This window comes from Eublepharis macularius, chromosome 9 (genome assembly GCF_028583425.1).
Source record: "Eublepharis macularius isolate TG4126 chromosome 9, MPM_Emac_v1.0, whole genome shotgun sequence".
NCBI classification, from domain to species: Eukaryota; Metazoa; Chordata; class Lepidosauria; order Squamata; family Eublepharidae; genus Eublepharis; species Eublepharis macularius.
The window spans coordinates 9,654,097-9,677,159 of record NC_072798.1 but is presented as its reverse complement, the minus strand read 5'-3'; the positions used below and the strand labels follow the sequence as shown (position 1 = coordinate 9,677,159).

General features: G+C 49.0%; 1 protein-coding gene across 6 annotated transcripts in view; it reads right to left on the bottom strand.

Moving 5' to 3' along the window:
• Positions 1–21,518, bottom strand: part of GATA3 (GATA binding protein 3) — a 75,641-nt gene extending 54,123 nt beyond the window's left edge. For 4 of the 6 annotated variants that reach the window (XM_054989173.1, XM_054989177.1, XM_054989176.1 and 1 more), the window contains exons 1-2: positions 4,018–4,532; positions 3,331–3,850 (exon numbers count right to left, since the gene is read on the bottom strand). In XM_054989173.1, coding sequence (XP_054845148.1) covers positions 3,331–3,571 — 241 coding nt within the window. In that variant the 5' untranslated portion in view covers positions 3,572–3,850; positions 4,018–4,532. Of the gene's footprint in view, positions 1–3,330; positions 3,851–4,017; positions 4,533–15,551; positions 15,638–21,324 lie in introns of those variants that run through there. The other 2 variants (XM_054989174.1, XM_054989175.1) reach the window with 2 other exon arrangements.
• Positions 21,519–23,063: the final 1,545 nt, after the last annotated feature.

The window sequence follows — 23,063 nt, the reverse complement described above, 5'->3', positions numbered from 1 at the left end:
AGTAAGACGCATGTGGACCTGTTGCTAAGACTAGGCAATTAAATGGGATCAGCCGAGGAGGAGAATAGATACATGAGTTGAGGCTCCAGGTAATTTACGTTTTTCACACTGCAATCCTATGCATATTTATCCCTCTCTGAGTTTATTGAATCCTATGGGCTCAGGCTGGCCTAATGGTGTTTAGGATTGCACTGACAGTATGTCCCTCCTTCCTCCAAGAACCTGGCGGAAAGGGAGGGCTCGTTCTAACACTTCAACTAGATTTTCTTTCTTCCAAAAGACACAAGTCTGACTTTGTGTCTATTTCACAAGAATTGCGTTGGGGAAACGTGGCTTTTGCCAGCGACAAACCGACCCATCCAAACGGAGATTGCACGCTTACCTGGAAGTAAATCCAGGTAAACGCAGTGGGACTTGCTTTCGAGTAAGCCTGCATATAGGCTGGTCAGGCTGTTGGGATCGCCTCTTCTCGACCCCCCTGTAAGCTTCGAGGCAAGGCCCCATTCATTCGTGTGGCCTCTAAACTTGTTTTCAGATTCGGATGCGGAGGTGAACAGGTTGGCCTCTTCTGACGGTAAACACGTGTATACAGAAATTCGGGGGGGGGGGTCCTTTAAGGGAGCGGATTCTAGACACTCCCGAAGTTTCATTAGCTTCAATGAGAAGGAACTCCTCCCGACAGGGATCAAACAGGTTAAATTTTATTTTCGCTGACTCAGACAGCCTTTTAATATTTTTTAAGTACTGACATTAAGAGTTATCCTAACCTGCCATTCAGAAGGAAAGTATTTAAAAAAACAGGTCCTAAAACATTAGTTGTCTAGTTGGAGGGATTTAATTCTAGGTAAGTGGGGCGGCCAGTCGACTTCAACCCTACCTCGGGTTGGGGCTCTTACTGCGCAAGCCTTTGCGTGTCTACTCAGAAGTAAGTACCATTGGGTTCAATGGGGCTTACTCCCAAGTAAGTGTGCATAAGGCCTTTTCCTCCCAAGAAGGGTCAAGTGGCAGTTTTTGTACATGATCCTAAATAGCCCACGTGTGAACGTTTGTTCTTGCGGGCATAGCAAGGAAGCCATTTTTACAACGAATGTACATTTGAAAGAATGGGGGTTGGGGGGGGGAATAGTTTAAATACACACAATTGCATCCCAACCTGTAAGCCTCACGTGTGGAAACGCTCAGGCCTTTCTAGGTAGATCAAAGGGGTTGCTTTGCAACTGGGGGAGGGGGACAGGAAAAACAATATTTTGCAATATGTTGCAAGGACACTTCCCGAGCCAATTGCTAATTAATTTTGCTTGCTCAACTCAAGCTTTCGAACCAACCTCTTGTCACTGGGAAACTCCCCCCTACACACACACAAAATTTATTTCCTAAATGAAACAGTGCCCTACTTCGAAAATTGGCAATACTATGTCAAAATTTCAAATGTATTATTTGGGAAGAGAAGCGGGCCGAGCACTGTATTTATCCAAATGCCCCCAATTTATTCAGCTCAGCGGTGAATTTTTTTGTCTAGGGCCTTCTCCTAGTCTTTCCACATCACGCCTTTCATATTTTTTTTAATTATATGGAGCAGCAAAATGGCCTTTGTCGACGCCAGTCAAGGTGTGCTAACTTTCTAATCAAACAAAACCCTTCCTCGGGGTGGGTTTTTTAAAAAGAGGCACCCATCTGTTCAAAGATGAGCAGTGATTTCGAAGCTAATATTGCTTACTAAGAAGTCAAGTTAGCCCACTTGAGGAAATACGTACAATCCGAAACATCGCCGAACTCTGTCAACTTTCCTTCCAAGAAAACATGCGCAGGTCGCTTCCCATTAAAACAGAAAGCCATTTTTTTAGTTGAACCGTACCCAGAATTTTTTCCCCTCCGCCAAAGAGTTCTGTGTCACTTAAAACCCGACACATCAGCTTGGTCATTCCAGTAGGCCCGAAAAACGTCCTCTTGCGTTGTGTTAAATATCCATAAGCACAAAACCATACATGCTGATGGGAAAGGGCCTTGTGAGACAATCACTTCTTTTTCTCCCCTGACAGACTCAGTTCTAACCTCTCCACCCGGAGGCTAATTCATTACACCTATTTTTTGAGTTATATTTCTGAACGCTTGCGTTTTTCTTTCTTGTCCCGCTGCCCAGTTTGAAATTCTTTCTTTGTAACAGTTAATTGAGTGGTTTCAAAATCGCTGTCAAAAGGGCCTATTGTGTTTTTTTTCCCCCATTGGTGTTATTATTATTATTAAATGCAGAAATGACAGCCAAAGAGAAAGGGGGAGGGGAAGAAACTGCTGGCTGGGCAGAATTTCCACCGGGACGGGAAGTTTCAGAAATGGTCGGTGGCTGCCTGAGCTCCGAGAGGAATTTTACAAATTGCTTCCTTGTAAAATGCGCAATTTTTTTATACTGAGGTGTGAAGGAGCCCCCAACCGCCACCCTGGCTTATAAAGCTGGGAGATGAGACAAGAATGTAATTCAGCTCACAATAGTTTCAGCTGGGAGCGTTATCCCATCCTAAAGTTTATTAAGCAGCAAGAATTTTGAAATCCTGCCGAAATCCCTCAGCGTGGCTAGGGAAAGTGCTTCCCTTCGCCCGGATCGGGTCTCCCTGCTCTCCTTAGCCTGCCTCTGTAGCAAACGGAGAGTTTCTCGGTCTTGAAAAGCGACTCGAACCTACAAGTCGTCCTACACGTGCTTGACTCAGGAGTAAACCCCACTGCGTGCCTTCCCTGCGGCTTATTTCCAAGCAAACGCGTTTAGGATCACAAGCCCTGTTTCATAGGGTCGGTGACTCTCTCCTTCCAAGAGGTTCGCCCTGAACTGCACACATTTAAACCGGCCATCTCTGAACTGCATTAAAAGTTGCTCCCTCGGGAAGAATTTGGGACCAAAAAAAATAATGCGGATGCGAGTTAACTTGGAGCCAATGCACACAACACAGGAGATATTTCTCGAGTCAACACACCCCAGGATAACAGGCTGAGAACAGCCTTCGGCCCTTAGGCCGAAACGAGCTGCTGGTATTTCCCCCCGAGCTGGCCAAGCCCGGAGGAAAAGGGGGCATCTAAATCAACCGGCCGCTTCTGTCCATTTCAAAGCGTTCCCGAGATTGGTCAGTTTCAGGCGAGTTTGGTCAATTGCTCGCTGCCCGCGCAGGTTGCATTAAATCTACAGTGCTGCAGAGTAAGGGAGGGAGAAAGACACACACACGCTGACTACCTTCTGTTTCCGGGCCTCACTACCGGCTGTCAGATCCAGCCTGCTGGGGGTGGGGAGAGAGAGAGAGAAAGAGACCTTCGGGCTGGCGATTCTCTGGGAGAAAGTAGACTCACCGTGATGGGCTGGCGGGTACCGTTGCACCGTCGCTCTCACCGAGTTGCTGTAATAGGAAGGGACGTGGTTGCCCTGGCCGTCGATGTTGAAAAGTACATCCACTTCTTCGGCCAGAGGATACTGAGTGGGATCCATGTAGGAATGGGCCAGTCCCGGGTGGTGAGAGTCCGGGTGCTGTCCGTTGAGGACGGCTGGATGGTGGTGGCTGACCCACCGTGGCTGATCCGTGGTTACTTCCATTCTGACGTGCTCGCGAGACTCAGGCTGGTTTGCTTTGTTTTGTTTTTTAAAAAAGTCCTTTCCCCGTTCAAAAAAAAAAAAGCTCTATAATAATAATAAAAAGAAAGAAAACCGAAAGGCCGCCCAGCAAATAGCTTAGAAGTTTGTCAAACAGTCCGAAGGACAGAGTCTATGTACAGGGACAGTTTTCAACCTCCAAAAAAAAATGAGATCGCGGAAAATTCCCCCAGTGTGCGAATTTTTCTTCTTAGCAGATCTTCACCTCCTTTCTGAGATCACCTGCAAGGAAGAGAAGGAGGAAAAGCAAAAAGAAGGGGGAGGAATAGAGAGAGGGGAAAAAACTTGGTTAACTTTCACAACACCTGAGTTCTTTTTTAAGCGCCAGAGATGCAGTTCTTCTAAGAGAGCTCTAGAAACGCCTTTCCCCTAAAGCTCTAGGAACTCACCTAGCCGAATAGGCAGCGCGCCTCTCTCCCGCTTCAGATCGCTGCCTCCGCGTGAAACTGACCCGGGATCTAGTGCGAGGCGGCCGGGCTTGGCTCGCCTTCAGCAGCCGCTACCGGGCGAGGCAATTTCCCCGCCACCGTAGCCCGGTTAAGTCAATTTCACCTTCAGCAGCGCCGGTCTTTAAAGTCTTTCAAAAAAAAATGAACCGGGGGAAATTGGCAGATGCCGGGATCCCACAACCTTTGGACGCTATTTCTAAGGAACTGCAAACATTTTGAATGCTACTTTTTTTTTTAAGGGAACTCGAAGAAGCGAGTTAGAGAGAGAGGCGTTCCTAAAGGCACGCAGCAAAACTAAGCTGGGTTGGAAAAGTTATAAGGGAGGACCCTGGGGAGAACCTGATCGGCTCAAATTGTACTCCCGTTTCCCCCCTCCCCCTCTCTCTCCCTCCCCCTCTACTTCTCTCTTTCTCTCCCTCTCTCTCTCTCTCTTTTTTTTTTTAAAGGGAAGGCATTCTTTCTGAAAGAACCAGGATGGCGCCAGCCGGCTCAATGCACACAGACAGCTGTGGCGAGACACAACTTAAGGAGGTTTGACTGTCATCAGCAGGGAGGGGCGGAGTCTGTCATTGAGCAAGGAGGGGCAGAGAGAGCGGAGAAAAAGGAAGCTAACTGTTGCTGGGCCCCCTCCCTAAAATATATATATGTATAATAAAGCACTCCCTCTTTCCCACCCCCGAAGGGCCGGAAAGAGCCTAACTTGGGTTTATACTGGAGATATGGGGACATAGTCAAGCAAAGTCATGGGGGGGGGGCGGGAATCAACATACACCTTGTTTTATTATTTTTAGGGAGGGGATTTCAAATAATTTGGCTTCTGTTTCGGAGGAGGGAAGTCGGCGTTTTAAATGGATTGGGTTGGAACCGGTTGGCATGGGGAGACGGTGAGCAGTCAAAGTGCTTTTGAACTGGGATGCTTGAAATTTGCATTAATGTGTCGGATACACCGCGTGTTGGAGGTGGGATAAGGAATATTTAAAATAATGGATGACTGGCCTTCAAAAGCGTGGGGGGGAAGGGGGGATCCTATCTTTTAAACACTCACGCTCCACTCTGGAGCGTGAGTTACTCCAGTCTGAGTCCGCTGCAAGTAATAGAGGATTGCGCAGGAAAAGGCCCCTGGATGTTCAATGCAAAATGGGGGGGGGGGGTTGCAAGATCCTGGTCCAGCAGAACTGTAAAGACCAACTAGATTAGGGTATGAGTTTTCGAGAGTCAAAGCTCCCTTCGTCAGAGAATCGCCCAGCTATTTTGCTTGCAGGGCTGGAAATGGAACAAACCGGAGGAAGCGTCCAAGGGAGCTCTCATCTGGGACACGCTTTCGTTTCTCAACACCCTCCCCATCCCATATTCATCATCCTAAACCACACGAGGCAAACGAAACACCAACCGGCCCTTCCATTCTTTCTCTAGCCTGGCTTTAGAGAATGGAAAGTGGGGGGGGGGGAGGCTGCGAGGGAAACGAAGGGACTTCCTCCGAGCCAATCAGGAGCCGGTTGCTCGCCAAAGCCTCCCTCGATTGGCTGCCGGCGCCGCGTTCGAACTTTGACTAGAGTCTCAACGTTCTGTCCATTGAACGATTGCATCCCCTAGCGGTTCGTTTCAGACTCGAGAATCGCCAGGGCTGTTCGCTGGGGCGAACGGCGCGCAACAAGTCGCCTCGTCTCCCTTTCCGCCCCTGGCTGGCCTGTCGCCCCCTCCCCCAAGGCTCACGTTCAATAAACCCGAGCGAAATAGAGGAACCAAACGGCGACCGCATTTGGGAAAAGGTTAGACTCACCTAGGCCAGAAAAGACCAATTAGAGTCGATTTCCTTGCAACTAAGGAAAAGTTTTTTTTTAGAATTGGGGGGGGGGGACACCTGCATTTTGTTAAAAACAATATTTTGTTACAGGCTGCGCCCCTACTGCGCTGAATGTAAAGGAGTGCGGGATGAAGAGGACTTTTGCCTGTAACCAAAAATAAATGCAATTTAAATGCTAAAATGCTTTCACGGTCCACTTCAGTCGGATCTGAGCTACACTTCTGTAGATCGAGAAACTGCTCGGCTTCGCAAGGGCGGTGCACTCGCCAGCAGAGGCGTGCTTACTCGAAAGTAAGCGTCGTCTCGTTCGATTGAGTTTGCTCCCCAAGCCAAGACGCACAGACTCGCGCTTCTGTTTACTGGGCAGCTGGTCTCATTCATTCCGTGGGATTTGCTCCCAAGAAAATGTACATAGGATTGCATCTTGGGTCCGGGTTAGAGGATGGCCACTTAAGAGCTTTCCATCTCTACTTTTATGGGAGTTTGCGGGCGAGTTATGGGAACTTTTATTAACAAGCACGTATCCCTACCCGGCAATTCCATTGCAATTATTAGGAAGGAGGAGGTAGCCCGTAACCTTACACCCTCCCTCAACAAAGCAGAAGTAAAATGCCTGCAAACGCTGGCGGATCTCGCTTCTCTCAATATTCCTCAAGTGCCGGCCGGAGAATCTCCAAGGGTGATTTATTTCTTCAGTCAGCGCTCCTTCACATTAAGGCAGCAATACTAGGTACATTGATTCGGCAGCGAATGCCATTACACCAGGTGGGAATTTACTTCAGAGTAACACTCGCTCTTCACATACTTTCTAGATCTCAGCCTGAAAGTTTCAAATAACGTTCACCTTTTTAAAGAAACCAAGTGAAAATATGTGCACGAGTAATTCATTTAAATGCATTTACTGGACTCTTTAAAAGAATTTTTCTTCCTTCCAAAATGAATAGCCGAATGGTGTATTTTCTCCCTACCAGTGACACCTTCTTTTTTTTTAATGAGTTTAATTTATTTCTGCCAAGCGAACAATTCTTTGATTCTTCTCTCTGGAAATTCACATCGGAATTGGAGTCCGGAACAATTCAGTCCAGACCACTTCGGGAGTCATTCTTAACTGGGAGAAGGTGGAGCAGGGCCCTTGTCTTCAGAGTTTGAGCAAGTGGCTTAAGTCTGGGGGCAAGACGTATTTTTCCAAAGCCCTTTTGCAAAATGGGGAGGCAGCCCCAAAAGGACAGAGAAAAATCCTTCCCTGCCAAGCGATTATATAAAGTCGATTAATTGAGAGTTACTGTTCCATGAAGTTTTAAAACCAACTAATTGGGGCAAATGCACAAAACCCTGATATTAATTTTGAAAACTTCGGAAAACCCATTCAGTATCCTTTAAGTCCCTTAATAATCTTCTCATAATAATAATCGTCTTCGAGACCCTTCTAAACCCATCGATTTGAACGGGTCTGGAGAAGAGCGACTCTCCTTACAACCGCGGGGCAGCAGTCTTTGAGGACATCCTGGGAAGAGCTGCTGCTCAGGAGGAAGTCCCATTTTATTCAGTGGGGCTTACTTACTCCCAGGAAAGCGTCGTTGGGATTGCAGAGTTTGATACCTGGGCACCTCCTTGTCAACGGCATGACAGATGTCAGTATAAAAAACGACCCACACATATTGAATTAGATTAGACAAATGGATAGACACAACAAATTTTCCCTCATTTTTTCACTGAATATCATGAGTGTTTTGTCTGTTCTGGGTACCCTCGGGTAATGGTAATTCCATTTCTGTGCGTTCCTGGGTGGGAGGGGAGGCCAATCCGCCTTCCCTCCTTCTTAATAATGGGAGCGAACCTCGACGGTTCTACTTGGATGTAAGTCCCATTCTACTCAATGGTATTTACTCCCAGGAAAGTGTGTTTAGGATTGCTGCCATTATAATACCTAATATTTATAGGAGGTGCCAATAAAGGGGGGGGGGTTCACATGAATTTTCGTTTAGCCTAGCCTGCACGACAGCCCTGTGCGGTAGGCCAATGAAATTAATTCGGCTGAGGCTAGAGTCCCCCAAGTAAGTGACGGCAGCTCTCCGGGGTCGCTTCTCTTCTCCCTTCCCTACCAGTTGAGCAACTAGTTTCTACGTATTTAAAAGGGGTGCCCGAATCCTAAAGACCCGGAATGTGGGTGGGGGGATTCCTTCAATTTCACAAAAAAAAAGAAAGGGGGGGCATCGATAGAAGCCTCCCTGAAATTCCTGGGTTCGACAGCACGTGTGATTACTCGGAAATAAAACGCAGGCGGCGCCACTGAACTTCCTCTCTGCCTAAAGTTTGCACTGCAGTCCTAAACGGAGTTACAACTGTCTGAAATGCCTTGGCTTCAGCAGACTTCGAAGGGGATATTTCTGTTTCGGATTAACCTGTTGATCTGGCGTTGCCAACCTCCAGGTGATGGCTGGAGATCTCCCGGGATTACAACTGATTTCCAGGCCACTCAGATCAGTTCCTTTGGAGGGTGGACTGTATGACATTATACTCCGCGGAGGTCCCTTCCCTCCCCAAACCTCTCCTACCTCAGCCTCCACCACCCCAAATCTCCCGGAATTTCCCGACCCGGAGCTGGCAACTCTGTTTTCATCCCACACGTTTGGGATAACCATAAGAGTGAGTAGATTCTCAAACGGAGTCAATTAAAAGTGCAACCCTAGACAACGTTATTCCAGTCTAAGGCCATTGCAATCAATGGTTTAGACTGGAGTGACTCTGTTTAGGATTGCACTGTGAGAGTTCTTGGAATGAGAGCAGACCGCATGGTAATGTCAATACTCGGCTTGCTTTTCCAAAATAAAACTGGTAGCAGTCAGTAGCCCTCGGGCTAGGAATATATTGTATAGGAGGCCACTGGAGCAACCTCAAACCGATGCCTCGAAGGGCCAAACCGGCGAGCCAACCAAGCAACCACCTAAAGGAATACATGAACAGTGCGGTCCTGTGCAGAAGTAACCCCGTCTAAGCCCATTGAATTCAGTGGATTTAGACTGGAATAACTCTGCCTAAGATTGCCCTGGAAATAAATGAGCCTCTTGAATCGCAGCCAAGCAGCCTCGCGCGTCCCCTCTCTCGCTTTCACTGATTTCAGTAGGACTCCTCGAAAACGACCCCTTGCCAGCCATGCCTTGACCGCATCAGTGCATGTCTCCTCGGAAGAAAATCCCCTGGAATTCAGTGAGAGGTGATGCAATCAAAAACCCTTTCCCAGGAGGAATATTTACTGGATGAAATGGGGATTAATTCTGAGTAGACCTTCTTAGGGTCGCTCTCGTTTACTCGCAAGTAAGTGTGAGGGATGAGAGGGAGATCGACCATTCGAGCCAATTAAACCAGGCACCGCTGGTTTAATTCTTTTAATTCTTCCCAAAGCGTTTCGAGCACCAGCGCTCTTCAGGGGGAAATTACTTTGGACGGAATCTTTGGACGGAAAGAAATTCCAATAGACACGCCTCTAGTGTATTAAAAAAACAATTTTAGAATAAGCAGGCTTTTCGAGCTCCACTGTCCAGCTTTTCCGTGTTATTGTTATTGTTATTGTTATTGGTGCCATTTATAGTCCGCCTTTCTCACTGAGACGCAAGGCGGATTACACAGTGTGAGATCAGTACCAAGGACGTTTCCACAAACAATGTCATTGCATTTTGCATATGCCACCTCTGGCCTGCAACCTTGTGCGCGTTTGCTCGGAAGTAAGCTGCATTTGACACTTGCTCCGCAGCAAGCGCGCCTATAGGAGTCTAGTCTTAAGGCGATTTCGCTCGCCCTCAGAAATATTGGGAAGCCTACAGCAGTCCCAAGGAAAATCGCCTTCTCTTGAGGGGCAGATTTTTATGCCCGAAGATGCACCTATCACTTGATCAAAGAATGGCACAAATTCTCTCTTCTGGCCTGGTGGCTTAATATCATAAGCTTTTGACAAGACACTTCTCACCCTCTCACCCAGCCGTGAAAAACGAGAGGCTGATCTGCCATTTAGTGAAGTTTCAGAATTGATCTGAAGGAAATCAACGGGGCGTTTATATTCCGAAAGCATTTCCAGTGGCAATGAGTTCCAAGGAACTTACTTGAAAATCACCACCACCCCACACACAACCCCAAACCTGATCTAAACTCCCGAGCTTCATTTTGAAGTAAATCCAAGGGAAGGGGGAGGGAGTCGCATTAAATTCAATGACATTTACTTCCGAGTAAGCAGGCTGCCTGCCTCTAGGAACATAGGCGGAGAGGGGCTGCCTGAGTCGTTTTGGGTTGGCGAAATCCGGCTGCATCTAAGGCTGCGATCCTATGGACGCTTTCCTTGGAGTCACCTCTATTGAATAGCACGGGGCTTACTTCTGAGCAGACCTACTTAGGATCGCTCCCGAACTCTCCCAGCGGTTTGCACTTGGGAAAGAGTGGCAAATTCAATCAGTGCTGGTTTTTCCTTTAGAAAGGAGCCCCGAGTGCACCATTCTTCCATCCTCCGCCAGTCTTGCAGTCCCCCCCACAAAGCACCTCCTCTCTCTCTCTCTCTCTCTCTCTCTCTCTCTCTCTCTCTCTCTCTCTCTCTCTCTCTCTCTCTCTCTCTCTCTCTGCAGCGCTCTTGGCTCGCTTCTCCCTCTCTCTCAGCTGGAAAAGATCTACAAAGCCCGGGCCATGATCTCAGACACACGCCCCTCACCTCCAAAATCGAATTAAACGACCCCCCTCTCCTCCCCCTCCCGGCCTCGGCCTGCCTCCCGCTCTCCCCCCAACCTTGATGTTGGCCTAATTGCTTCCAACAATGGGCTCCATTAGGGCAAAACTGTCAATTAAAGCCCCTGCTGGCGGAGGGATGAAAAACGAGAGGGGGCCTTCCCAGCTGGCGGGGGATACAGAAAGGAGAACCCACCCTAGCAGAGGGAGGCGATCCTAAACAGAGTTAGGCCGCTCGAAGCCCCCTGAGATCCCTGCCAACTGCCTCCAGCCGGATTAGAATGCCGAGTTCTGTCGCCGTCTGCTCCCCTTTCCTCGAAAGTAACTCCAATTGCATGCAGTAGGGCTTAACTCTTTGGGGGGGGCTGCGATCGCGCCCCGGGGAAAGTCCTGCCAGTTCCAGACTCTGCCAAGCAGATGTGACTCGCGAGGAAAGGACAGAAAGTTGCCACTGTTTTTCCCAATGCGTTGGGGACAGGTGGAGGTCCTTGAAGCGCTTCGCCTCTCAATGGAAGCATTTGGGATGGGGTTGGCTAACCGGCCTGTATGCTGCGGTTCTAAATCTGGAAGCCGTCGCAGCGTTTGCGTGGCAACATAAATCTACAGTGAAGGGGGTCCTCCTTTCCTACCACTCACAGGCTGATTGAAAACAAACTTATTTGCAAGTGCATGATGGGGGGGGGGGTCCCTTATTTTACATATAAATAAATTGGTCCGAATCCCGAAGATAATTACTGGGGGGTCCCATTGATTCCGGTGCGATTTACTCCCAAGCTTTAAAAACTTGCACCAAAAGGAAGTCTAGCCTTGATTCTAAGGAGCTTCATTTCCCAAGTTCTCTCTCACAGAGGGATTCTTTTTTGGGGAGGGGGGAATGAACCTTTCCCACCCAGCCAAGATATCTGCAGAGATGCTCTAGAGATTGTCCCAAACGCACACTTGCGATTCTGCTTCGCACCGCACTCTTGGAGGTGTTAACGCCTTGAGTAAATGACTGGCCTCTACGGAGCCACCGGACTCGAACCTTGATCACTAAAACACCAGCGAAGGCGAGGCCGGATCGCTTACGCCCAACATTTCTTACTCGAGGGGACTTCCTTTAAAGAAAATGCCTCTTCTCTCGCTTCAGGGTTTGCTACCTCTGCCGGAGTGAAAGAGCGCTTGGTTCGTTGCATCGAAAAGACGCTCCACTACCCTCCTACTAGAAATCCAGAGGTGTTAAAATCAACAGAGGCTTTAGAATGAGATTTCAGAAGGAGTTCATTTAAGACAATATTCAGTTTTGTTTTCCCCCCCAAAATACTGCTTCAGCGTTTGGCTAAGAAGACCGAATCCTAGAGCATTCACAGCAATGGCAGTTCGAAGCTAGCTTCAGTCGAATGGACATTATATTTTAAAATCCCACATACAGGAAAGATCAGAGACGGACTGTATTCTGCCCGGAGTCTTCCCTAAAGCTTCACCAGCCCAGAGGCCCGTACCCATCAGTTGTCACCTAACATTCCTGAGCATGTGTTAAAAGCGTGGATTTCCACCCCTGCTTCTGGAACGGTTGTTTGCGTTCACACTGGAAAGCCTTAATTCGCATTAATGGACAGTGGGCTGTTGCCCCACATTAATTTATCCGGAATAAAAGGATGTATAGGGGGGTGCTTTCCCTATTAACAATGGTTAATCTGGATTAGAATTGTCTCTTCTGACATACATTTGCATGGAAGGGGGGGTTTATTTCGGTATTTATTTAAAACATTTGTATGCCGCCTTTCCACCCAAATAGGATCCCCAAGGCCTTTTGCCCCTCTCTGCCCCCCTTGGTTGAGAGTGAGGAGTGCTGGAAACTGTAATTCTATGCAAAGTTTTATCTTTGGGGAGAAGCCATTGAGCAATGTGGGATTAACCAGGGCGCCCCGCAAAGCCAAAAGAGCCAGCAGATGCGGTACAGTTGTATTTACTCGGAAGTAATGGGAACTCTCAGTCCGTCTAACCCTCTGCTGGCTACTCTGGCTGTCCAATGAGAATCCCACCGCCTCCCGTCCGGGAGATGTTGGCACCCGGGCCCATTTGCATGCATAGGATGTGTCCCCCATGGAGTTCTGGCCTCCTTGCTCCAGTGGATCTTCCGCTTAAGTAAACTGGTTAAGACAGGAGCTTTATCCACCACCACCACCCTACGCTAATACAGGGGGAAGCGTTCGGCCTCTTATAAATTACTTTTATGTCCGTTTAGATTATTGGCACCTGGTCTGAATTTCTCTGTCCCACCGACGAGGGGGATGGCAAGACAGCCCCCACCACCACCACGCGCGCACACATCCCTCCGGCTTCCTCCCCCCTCGCCCCCCACCCCACCCCTTTTCGACTCCATACAGTTGAGTGAAAGGGATTATGTTACGTTTGCGGGGCTGGGACTTTACCGGGAAGGAGCGCAGCGCAGGTAAAGCTGTGTAAACAGCCCGGGGCTATAGATCCGAGGGTTACAGAGGGGACACGGCCCAGGGCAGAGATCTAAAGACTCCCCTGCCCCCCACCCTGAAAAACAATTTCAGGCTGGGAATTTAGGGGAAGAACTTCCAGAGGCCCGATCCCCGGTGCGAGCCAGGCAACCCCGGCGCAAAACAATAGACGAAGCACCTTTTCGGGAAAGGAGCCCAAATTCTGGATTCGCCTCCCCGGTTCCTCGGCGAGCCGAGTCATTCCAACGCGAAAGTCACCCTCCTCTTTCTTTCCGCGGCAGCCTACGATCCCCAGCCCTGTTGAGCCGTTGCCTTTGCGTTTCCTCTGAACCTAACGCTTCGTTGAAATGCCTGCTGGGTGAGAGCGCTGTTGTAAAGACTCGGTCCCTTCTTCGCCTCGCTAAAAGGGCTTATCTTATTGGTCAGGTTGGTAGCCTCGTTGGTCTGCAGTAGAACCGCAGGATTTGAGTCCAGTGGCACTTTGGAGACCAACAAGATGTTCAGGGTGTGAGCTTTGGAGAGCAGATCTCCCTGAAGACCACCGGACCCACAGCCTTAAGGAGGGGCACGCTTAAACAGAGAACAGGAGCGATCCCGCGAAAGTGTTTTTGTTCCCCAAGAGTCAAGAACATGCTGAGGATTTCAGGGGGCTGGATCGTGGCCCCTGGGTCTTCTCTGCCCCCCCCCGCACCCACCCATGACTCTTGGGTTCCTCCCCCTCCCTTCGTCAATGCTGAGCTGGCTTTCCTAGAATAGTCCCTGTAAGCCCCTATCTTTGCTGTTCCGTAGGAGTCCTTGCCATTCAAATTCGTGCGCACGGGAGAAAGAGCGAAACGCTTTAACACCTGATCGTACCGATTCTGGTTATCTCTCTGGCCTTCCCCACCCCCACCAAGTGTATTCTCGAGGAGGGGGGGGAGCAGATTTTTGCAGACTATCAGACGGGGGGGGGAGAGAGAGAAGGAAAGGGGAGGGGAGCGAGAGTCCTCGAGCGCTTTGGAGAAAGAACAATTCCCCAGCGAGACGGCCCGGCTGTTGCGAGAGGGGCCGAGCAGGAAAGAAAGGGTAGAGCTTGGTTTTGAAACGGCATTTTCCCTCTTTTCTGGAGGGGGGGTGTGGAATAGAAGGGCTTCGTTGCCCGCAGGACATTTTTTTAAAAAAAAATCAGCCGCTGCAAGACCAAACCGGCTCCACCGGTCCAAGGGGCGACCCTTCCCCCTGGAGCATTTCCAAAAGAGAGAGAAAGTGCAGCGCAGAGGGGAGGAAAAGAAGCAGCGAGAAGGCGGCGCGGTGGCTGTTGGAGGAAGGTGGAAAGCCTCCTGCTCTTTCCCCGCGTCCAAGCCGGCCGGGCAAAAGCTCTCTCCCACCCACCGCCCACCAAAGAGGGAAGCGAGCGCCAAGGTCAGTTTCAAGCGCGGCTCTGGTCAGTTTCACTTTCGCGCAGCGCTCAGCCGCAGCTGCCGCCGAAGAAGATCTTCTGCTTTCCGAAGGGCCCAGATCGCGATCGAACAATCCCACTCCGAACGTCGGCTACAGACCCAGATCATATAAATCTGGCCCAAGAGCAACCTGACACTTGCCTGAACGCCGAAGCGCCGCCTTTGCAAACCGGGGGAGAAAGGCCTTTTCGGGAGAACAAAACGCAACGGCCAGCCCCAAACACATGCGCCTCTCCGGGTTGCTGCGATGGGTTTGGGTCCCTTCGGCAATTCTGCGCGGAGAAAGAGCCCTGGAGGAGGGCAGCCCGCGAGCGAGCGCAAGACACAAAGGCTCGCCCGGCTGTGGGTGTTTTTAGGCAGAAATTCAGAGGAAGGAGAGAGAGTCTGGATTAAGGCTGCGATCTGATCGGCACATTTAGGCGGCAGTAAGTCCCAATCTCTGTCAACACGGCAGGGCTGGAGTCCTGATTCGGAATAGCATAGTCCAGACACGTTTAAAAAAAAACCCGCTCTATCATCTTCATAATCTTTATTTCTCTATTTCCTACAGTCCACCAGAAGTTTGGGCTTGAATTTTTGGTCCCTCACCGACTTGGATTTTATTCAAGAATCTAGGAGTCAGTGAGGTATAGTCTTAGTATTTTTTTTATGTATGCATATGAGCCAGTATATTATTATTATTATTATTATTATTATTATTATTATTATTATTATTATTATTATTATTATTATTATCCTTTGATTGCAACCGAAAAAACTGGAATAGAGTTTTCTAGACTATCAGCTAAAAGTCAATAAAGACTAAGAAACCAGTCCTACGCAGGTCTACTCAGAAGTACATTCTCTAGTATTCAACGAGGCTTGCTCCCAGGAAAACGCCTTTAGGATTGCAGCTCATGTCTTCCTCAGACCGTCCAGTGCTCTGTCTGTACATTTGGTGGGGGGGATACCCCCATCCCACACCCACACACCGGTTTCCCTGTCACCATTCGCCTGAAAAGTAACCACAGCTCCCTCTTTGAAAACGCAAATCTGAATATATATATATATATTCCCAGTCGTAGGCCTTACCTGTGATTTGGGGAGGGGGGGGGAAGAATCCATTCATTCAACCCCGCAAGGGCGCTCTCACCTCGTGGCTAAGTGAGGCCTCTTTTGAGACGCCGAATGGTTTCAGGGTGTCAATCACATGACACCTTCCAAGAGGATTTTCCCGTCTACAGTTTCAAATGAGAAATTACATAATTGAACAAAGGAATTGGCCTGATTTTCGGGCAGGGAAGGTTCCTCCTCCGGGTCCCACAGCCATTTTGAAAAACTTGGCACGGCCTTAAAAATCCTCTCCTCTAAGCTTGTAAAGGAGATAAAATATAGGGGCGGGATTTGTCCCCCTGTTGTCAGATGCGTCTTGTCAAGAGAAGATGATACAAAAGATTGCGGAGAAGATCGGCAGCAGGCTGGGGCACCGATGTAAACAAAATACCCCCCCCCCTTATGATGTAGGCCAGAGAAATATTCGTGGGTCTCGAAGGGCTTTTTGAATTTTTTTTTTTAACGACGGCAGCTAATTCCTTTGATGGGGTGACTGACTGCGTCGATCAATATGGTCTCCTCCGCGGAAGACGCTTGCCTGTTCGGTTGAGTTGCTTTCAGTGGCATCCCAGACCCTCTGAGCAGCTTTTAAAAATGCAAATTTGATCAGCCAGAAATCCAGCAAACCGGTTACGTCTTAATATTTGTTCGGTCTCAAGGCAACCAGGGCGCCTTGAACCTCAGTGCTTGGAGGAAAGAAAGAAAGAAAGAAAGGAAGGAAGGAAGAAAGGAAGAAAGGAAGAAAGGAAGAAAGAAAGCTCATGTAATGTCTGTCTGAGCTATAAGAAAATCTATGCGTGCATTTGCCATGAATCCACTAGGCGGCCTAAATAAACGACAGTCTCTCAATCTCCTCTCTCTTCTCCTAGCCAGCAATTGGGGGATAACATTGGCCTACCTTACAGGACCATTTTAAGGAAAGCTGAGATAATGCACAACACTAAATGTGAAGCTGAATTTGAACTCTAAACGCTAGAAACAAGCTCCACTTCTGATTAGAGTTAGCTGGATGGGTTTTGTTAACTCTGGCTGAACCAAGTAGTATATAACTCCCATAACACTGTGTTTGGATGTTAGCCCGTTTACTGCGCAATCCTAAAAAGAGTTACTCCAGTCTAAACCCATTTAAATAATCTTTTTTAGGATTGCACTGTTAACGGCACTGGCATTTCATCAGAAATTGTGTAACTTGGGGGCGGGGGTAGTCCCTCTCTGTGCTGGGTGGTTGAGACCCTGTCTCAGAAGGTCCCTCAACCAAATGTCAAACACACTAGGACCGATCCAGAATATTTTACTTCACTTCTACCTCATTATTCTTCCCAAAAGGGACCCCAAGAGGCTTACATCTTCTCCTTTCCTCCATTTTTATCATCACTACAATCCTGTGAGGTAGTTAAGCTGGGAGGATGTGATTGGCTAAAGTGGGCTTCCAGGGTGGAGTGGGAATCGAACCTGGGACTTCCAGATCCTAGTCCAACTCTCTAAACACTGTGGCTCTCATAATAAGCCGCTGGATAAGGGGCAGGCGTCCTGAGATGGTTCCTCCAAAACTCTAAGGAATGGCCATTTCCACACATATTGAATAATGCACTTTCAATGCACTTTAGCAATCCTTTGGAAGTGGATTTTTTGTTCCACATACGGAAAAGCAATTCCAAATGTTCACTAAAGAGTATTGAAAGTGGATTATCCAACGTGTGTGGAAGCAGCATAGTTTATGCGCAAGATTATCCGCTTTAAGATGCCCCGGATCTTTTCAAAGGTCTCTGTGCTGCTCTGTCTCTCTTTCAAGGGGTCTTCCTCAGAAACCCAAATATCTCTGAAGGGGAGGGGCAAAGCAGGGGGGGCTCCCTCATAAAGGGGTGCCTGATGGTCCGGCCCTAATAACTGCCCTGGTGTGGCTCCCTGTTTGAAGCCTATCACAGAGAGTCTTCCAGGTCAGTACACAACCGAGAATCTCCGCACAATCGCCAAGAAACCCGCTCTGCTGTCTTGTTGAAGCAGCCTGGTGTCTTTCGGCCTGCAAAGTTCATGCATGGGGAGGGGGGATTCATCCCACCCCCTCTGATATTTCTTATTTTTGAGAAGCTAGGAAGAGAGGAAAAATCGAGCTGGGTTTGATGGGAGTCTTTCAAAAGCCCACTTTGAAAAAATAGGGAGTCTTCTTTGGAAAGGAGAAAGAGGAGGGCCGCTTGACCAAACAGGAGGGAAGATGGACGCTCCACGATCCCAAAGATTTGTTTGACGTAATAGCCTGCCCCCCCCACCCATCCACCAGCTATTGAAGCAAATCAGCAGAACTGCCGTGTTCTGTTTTGAAAGCTTGACTCCAGCTATAAAGCTTCCGAAGAATTAAACTAGTTTCAGGACTCCGGCCTAACTAGGCATTGAGCAGATGAGCACCGTTTAACCCCCCCCCCCTCCAATTTTCTACTGCACTTAAATGTAAGCGTACAATTGCAGCGTTCGCACCTGAGCAAAACCCCCACAACGACCCACAGTCGCCCTGATCTAGAATTAATTTGCGAATAAGTAGGTTTTTCTCGCTGCAAAACGCATCTCCTTGGAAGGTATTCCCGCAAATTTTCGGGACATTTAGGTCTAAATCAGCCTGAGCGCACACAGGCATAATTGAAGAAGGGATCGCAGCTAATCTGAGCCACCAGGTATCGAGGTGAGCTGTGAGAGAAAATGTCCTAAAGGGGGTATTGACAAGTGTCTTAAAAGGGATATTGACAAGGGCTGAAATAAAATGGGGAGCAGACGTCCATACGCATTTACCAGGACGGAGGACATGTAGAACGACGGGTAACTTGCAAAGCAGTCCTAAAGTCTACTCAAAATCCTGTTCAGGTCTATGTGATAGAGCTTACTCCCAGGAAAGCGTCCTTAAGGTTGCACTGTTAATTGCAACATGTAGGAGCCGAAATGTACAGCGACACAGCACAGGTAGGACAGGCCCTTGTAGATGTCCTAAAACTGAGAAGGAAAAGCCCCGGACTCCCCCCTGGCCCTGTTCTCCCATTCATTTCAATCGGGCAGGGACTGTAGAATTGTGCCCCAAAGCAACACCTGAACGAGTGTCTGCCCAGAAGCGCAATTCATTGTGTGTGTGTGTGTGTGAAGCCAAAAACAGTCAGGCAAAATCAGGCGAAAAGCAAGTCAAGACACGGAGGAAAGAGGGGAGCCAGAGCTTTAACACAAACGGGAGAATGGACCTTTCTCCGAATGCGCGAACTGACAGTGATGCGCAAAAGGAGAGACGGGCGAACTCTCCAAACGGACTCTGAATTGGTAGTGCGGAACAGCGACAGAGCAGAGCCCACCAGCCTGGGTGGAAATCAATTTACCTCCAGGTAATTAACGATCGCCCTGCCTTTTTATGCGGGAGCCGGTTCTGTGGATTTCAATGGACTTCCTACGGCGGAAGTGCCGTTCAGATGGCGGTAAACCTGAACACATTAAGGGTCACATTCGCGCACAGGTTAAGGTCACCCGCATCCGAGCACCCTGCCCGCACCAAACCTCAAAGCAACCAGCAACAAATCTAGAGAAAAAGGAGGCCCCTTTAGCTGCATTCTTGCCTACGGGGCAATATACAGCAAGGAAACATTTAAGCCGAAGTCTTGCAATCTGTTCCAGAGTTGTCGCAAGGATTCTCGGGAAACCAATGAGGCCCCTCAGGATCAAGCAGTTTCTGGATCGCAGCCACAGAGGCGTTCTCTCTTTAAGGCTAATCAGAAATTGTACACACACATATACAAACACACCACAGGAGGGAGGGATTCTATAAATTTCTGCAAACATTTTTTGGGGCTAAAACAAATAGAGGTTCAAAATCCAAGACTCCTTGCAAATATCAATAATGAAAACACAAAGACCTTTTACAAAAAATCAAATTCTCCAATGTACTTAAGTTTTTAGTGAACGAATTATTTCTGGCCCTATTTCTGTCAATTTATTCAGCAGAATTTCTTAAGCAGAGGTACCTACGAACCTAACAAAGGACCGGCACCTTTCTAACGTAGCCAAACCTTCTCCGATCTCCATTAATCAAACAGCCATCCACTTAAGCAATTCCAGTTTTGACATTTCCGCGGGTCATTTTCAAACCATCCAACTAGTCTTAGATTTCCACACTGGCCAGTCCAAGATCTGGAAAAAGTGCTTTGGTCTTTCTTTCTTTCTTTCTTTCTTTCTTTCTTTCTTTCTTTCTTTCTTTCTTTCTTTCTTTCTTTCTTTCTTTCTTTCTTTCTTTCTTTCTTTCTTTCTTTCTTTCACAACACCGCCCTCATTATTTCACACAACAGCATTCAGGAATCCACCCTAGCTAATTTGGGGGAGAAAGTAATCCGTTGGATCGCCGGAGCTGCCAAGAGACGATTCTTTCCGGGATCCACACAAAAACGAGGAGAAAGTGAGCTTTAAACAGAGTCCCTTTTTTGGAAACGTGGGTTTTAAATTGTGGTTGTCGGATCGGATTTATCCGTGGATCAATTCCCACCCAACCCCCTCATCTTTCGACAAATTTATCTTCCCAGTCTGAAGTCTAATATAATTCTAACACTGTTCACTCCAGCCCACAGACAAGCGATCAGCGATAACTCCCGTACGAACGTGCTCTTTGGCATGGGAAATACGGCAGTTATTTAGGACGACTTTGAACACCGAAGAGTCGAGGCAAACGTGTTGCTGCCCAGACTTCCAAATCCATATTTTCGAGAGCACTTGGAGCTGTGCGTTTGGGGGAAGGTCAATCAGAAACCCTCTCTACCATAGCTAAATATTAGAGGGGTAATAAGACTGACAGGGGAGGACAAAAGCAGGGCCATTTACGCACACGTTGAATAATGCACTTTCAATGCACTTTAGCAATCCTTTGGAAGTGGATTTTTTGTTCCACACGTGGAAAAGCAGTTCCAAATGTTCACTAAAGAGTATTGAAAGTGGATTATCCAACGTGTGTGGAAGCAGCCCAGGTCTGGGAAAAGGAAACTGGCGCGATAGATGGGAGAGAAAAGGAACCAGTACAGACAAATCTAGGGAAATGTATCTGCCCTTCTCTCTTGTCTCGTAATTATCAAGAATAGTCTAGAGAAGATTATATACACTCAAGTAAAAGCAGAGAATCTATGCATCTGTATGGCCTCCTGCTTTCTAGGGCCTCAAGGCTAGTAAAATCTTTTTTTAAAAAGTACATTAAATTAAGCAAAATCACACAACCTGTTTCCTTGGATTCCAACGCTGGAAAGTACCCCTTGGGCCAAGACGCACCGGACGCGCGCTATTCGCAGCCTTTGCAGATAACAGATCGGTCCTACGACCTCCCATCCATCATTTCTCAAGCAACCGAGAAGCCCTCCCCCCCCCCCCAAAACACCACCTTTGTGTCAGAGCGTTGAAACTGACCTCCAGGCTTTCTATTTCGCAAAACCCTGGCGATCTCCCCCTTGCCTCTACCCCTCTCCTAGCCACAGCCACCACCCTCTATCGGGGAGGACTATACCACCTTGTCCCCCGCCAGCGGTAATCTGATCTTCCAGGGGAAAGTCCGCTCCGCTCAGCCACCCTCTCCTGTCTCTTCCAAGGTCACTGAACGAGGCAGAGGGGAATCCTGGATTGCCAAGCCGAGCGGCCCCTTCCCTGGTAGCTGGGCAAGGCGATCGAAGACCGGGTGGTCTCTCCCGGTGCGGAGAAAGAAAAAGAGGTGCCCGGAGGGCTGCGGGGAGGAGTTGGAAATACCGGGACTCACCTGAAACGCTGATATGGGTTTCTGGATCGGTTTTAGTCGATCTTCTCCGGATGGCCAAGTCTGCGATTAAAAAATGACAGGAGAGTCCGTGGTGCTGCCAGGGCGGCGCGCATCGCCGATGCGCCTTCCAGGCAGAGGGAGAAGAAGTTGGGTGATCCGCATCGTCCATGCGCCCAGCCCGAATCTCTCTGACCTCCCTCCTCCTCTTCCTCACTGTGCAAGACAGCTCAGAGCTCTTCCGGGTTGGGAAGGAGCAAAGGCGGAGGGGGGGGCACCAGATGATGGGTGGTTTGGTTTTTACACACCCATCCTGCGAATGGAGGAGGAGGAGAGAAGAAAGAGGAGGGGACGGAGGAGGAGGAGGAGGAGGGGGGGTCGATTCGTCCGCGTGATGTCATGGCAGTCAACCTGGGCCGGGCACCAGTGGCGGGGCGATGGGCCCCAGAAGGACCGGGGGGAGGGGCGGGGGAGAAGAAGCAACTGCGCGTCTAAATGGGCTGACATCAAAAGCTTTCGAGGAAATACAAACGGCATTTGTCAAAGGGCCGCCCGGCTTCAATGCAGAGCGATCTTTGTCAGTTTCAAGCCCCTTTTTGTGAATCGGGAATCTGGAACGGGAAAGGGGCACGTGACTTTCTTTTATTTCTCTCCCTCTTTCTTTCCTTCTCTCCCTTTCTTTCCTTCTCTCCCTTTCTCCCTTTCTCTTTCTTTCTTTCCTTCTTTCTTTCTTTCCACCCCCCCCCCTGACACGCAGGCCGGAGGAGGGGGAGGGACTACAAGAGAAACGAAGCGTTCCCATCACGCACACAAGCCCAATCTCGAGATCCAGACATAACAAGGAACCTGCCGGAGACAAAACACCCCACAGACACGCCAAGCGATGCGGCTGGATGGAAATCGATCGGGCAGAGATTTGTTTATTTATGTCATTTATGGGTGGGTTGTGTGTGAATCGAGAGGTTCAACTGGGGTGGGAAGGGGGTCTACTGAACGGGCGTGCAAATCTCCAGACAAACCTCCCCCCCCCACACACACACACACGAATTTTCCGGATCTACTTCGTAGACAAATAGAAAGGAACCACAAACTGCTGGGGGGGGGGTGTCCCCAGCAGTTGCCCCCTCCCAGTCCCGTCGCCTACACTTAACCCCTGCATCCCCCTGGTCCATTTTCAGGTTCCGTTCTGCACCAAGAGGGGCGCGGGATGGACTGCTAAGAAAATCCGGAATAAACAGCGTGCGGAAAGCCAAGAGTTCTGTCCCCTCGCTGAAAAGGGGGCAGCCCCGAGCCCGAATCTTTTTGCACGGTCAGGTTTACACTGAAACCCACAGGCGAACTTCATCTGCAGCGCCGGAGTTCCCCATCTCTCATATTTTCCTTCCGTTGCTATAGGGGGAAGTGGAAGTAAAATTGGTTTTTGTTCGACGTCCCCCCCCCCCGAGAAAGATTGGAGAGGGCGGAGACCCTTTATCCTTCCCACACACACACACACACACCGGGCAAAACAGTGGAACAGTAGCTGAGGTGAACATCTTTGACGGGTTGCCAATATGTGCACCACCCGCGCCACAAAAGGCAGGGCGAAGAGGGAGAGGCGCATTCGCCACCGCCACCCGCTTTCTGTTTAATCATCTAGTCAATGGATTCGTTTGACTCAAGCAGGGCGTGCGAGGCGCGGCTTTGTCAATTTCTCGAGGCAGCTTCCGAAACGGTTTTCGGTTGGAGTCCCTTCGGAGCTT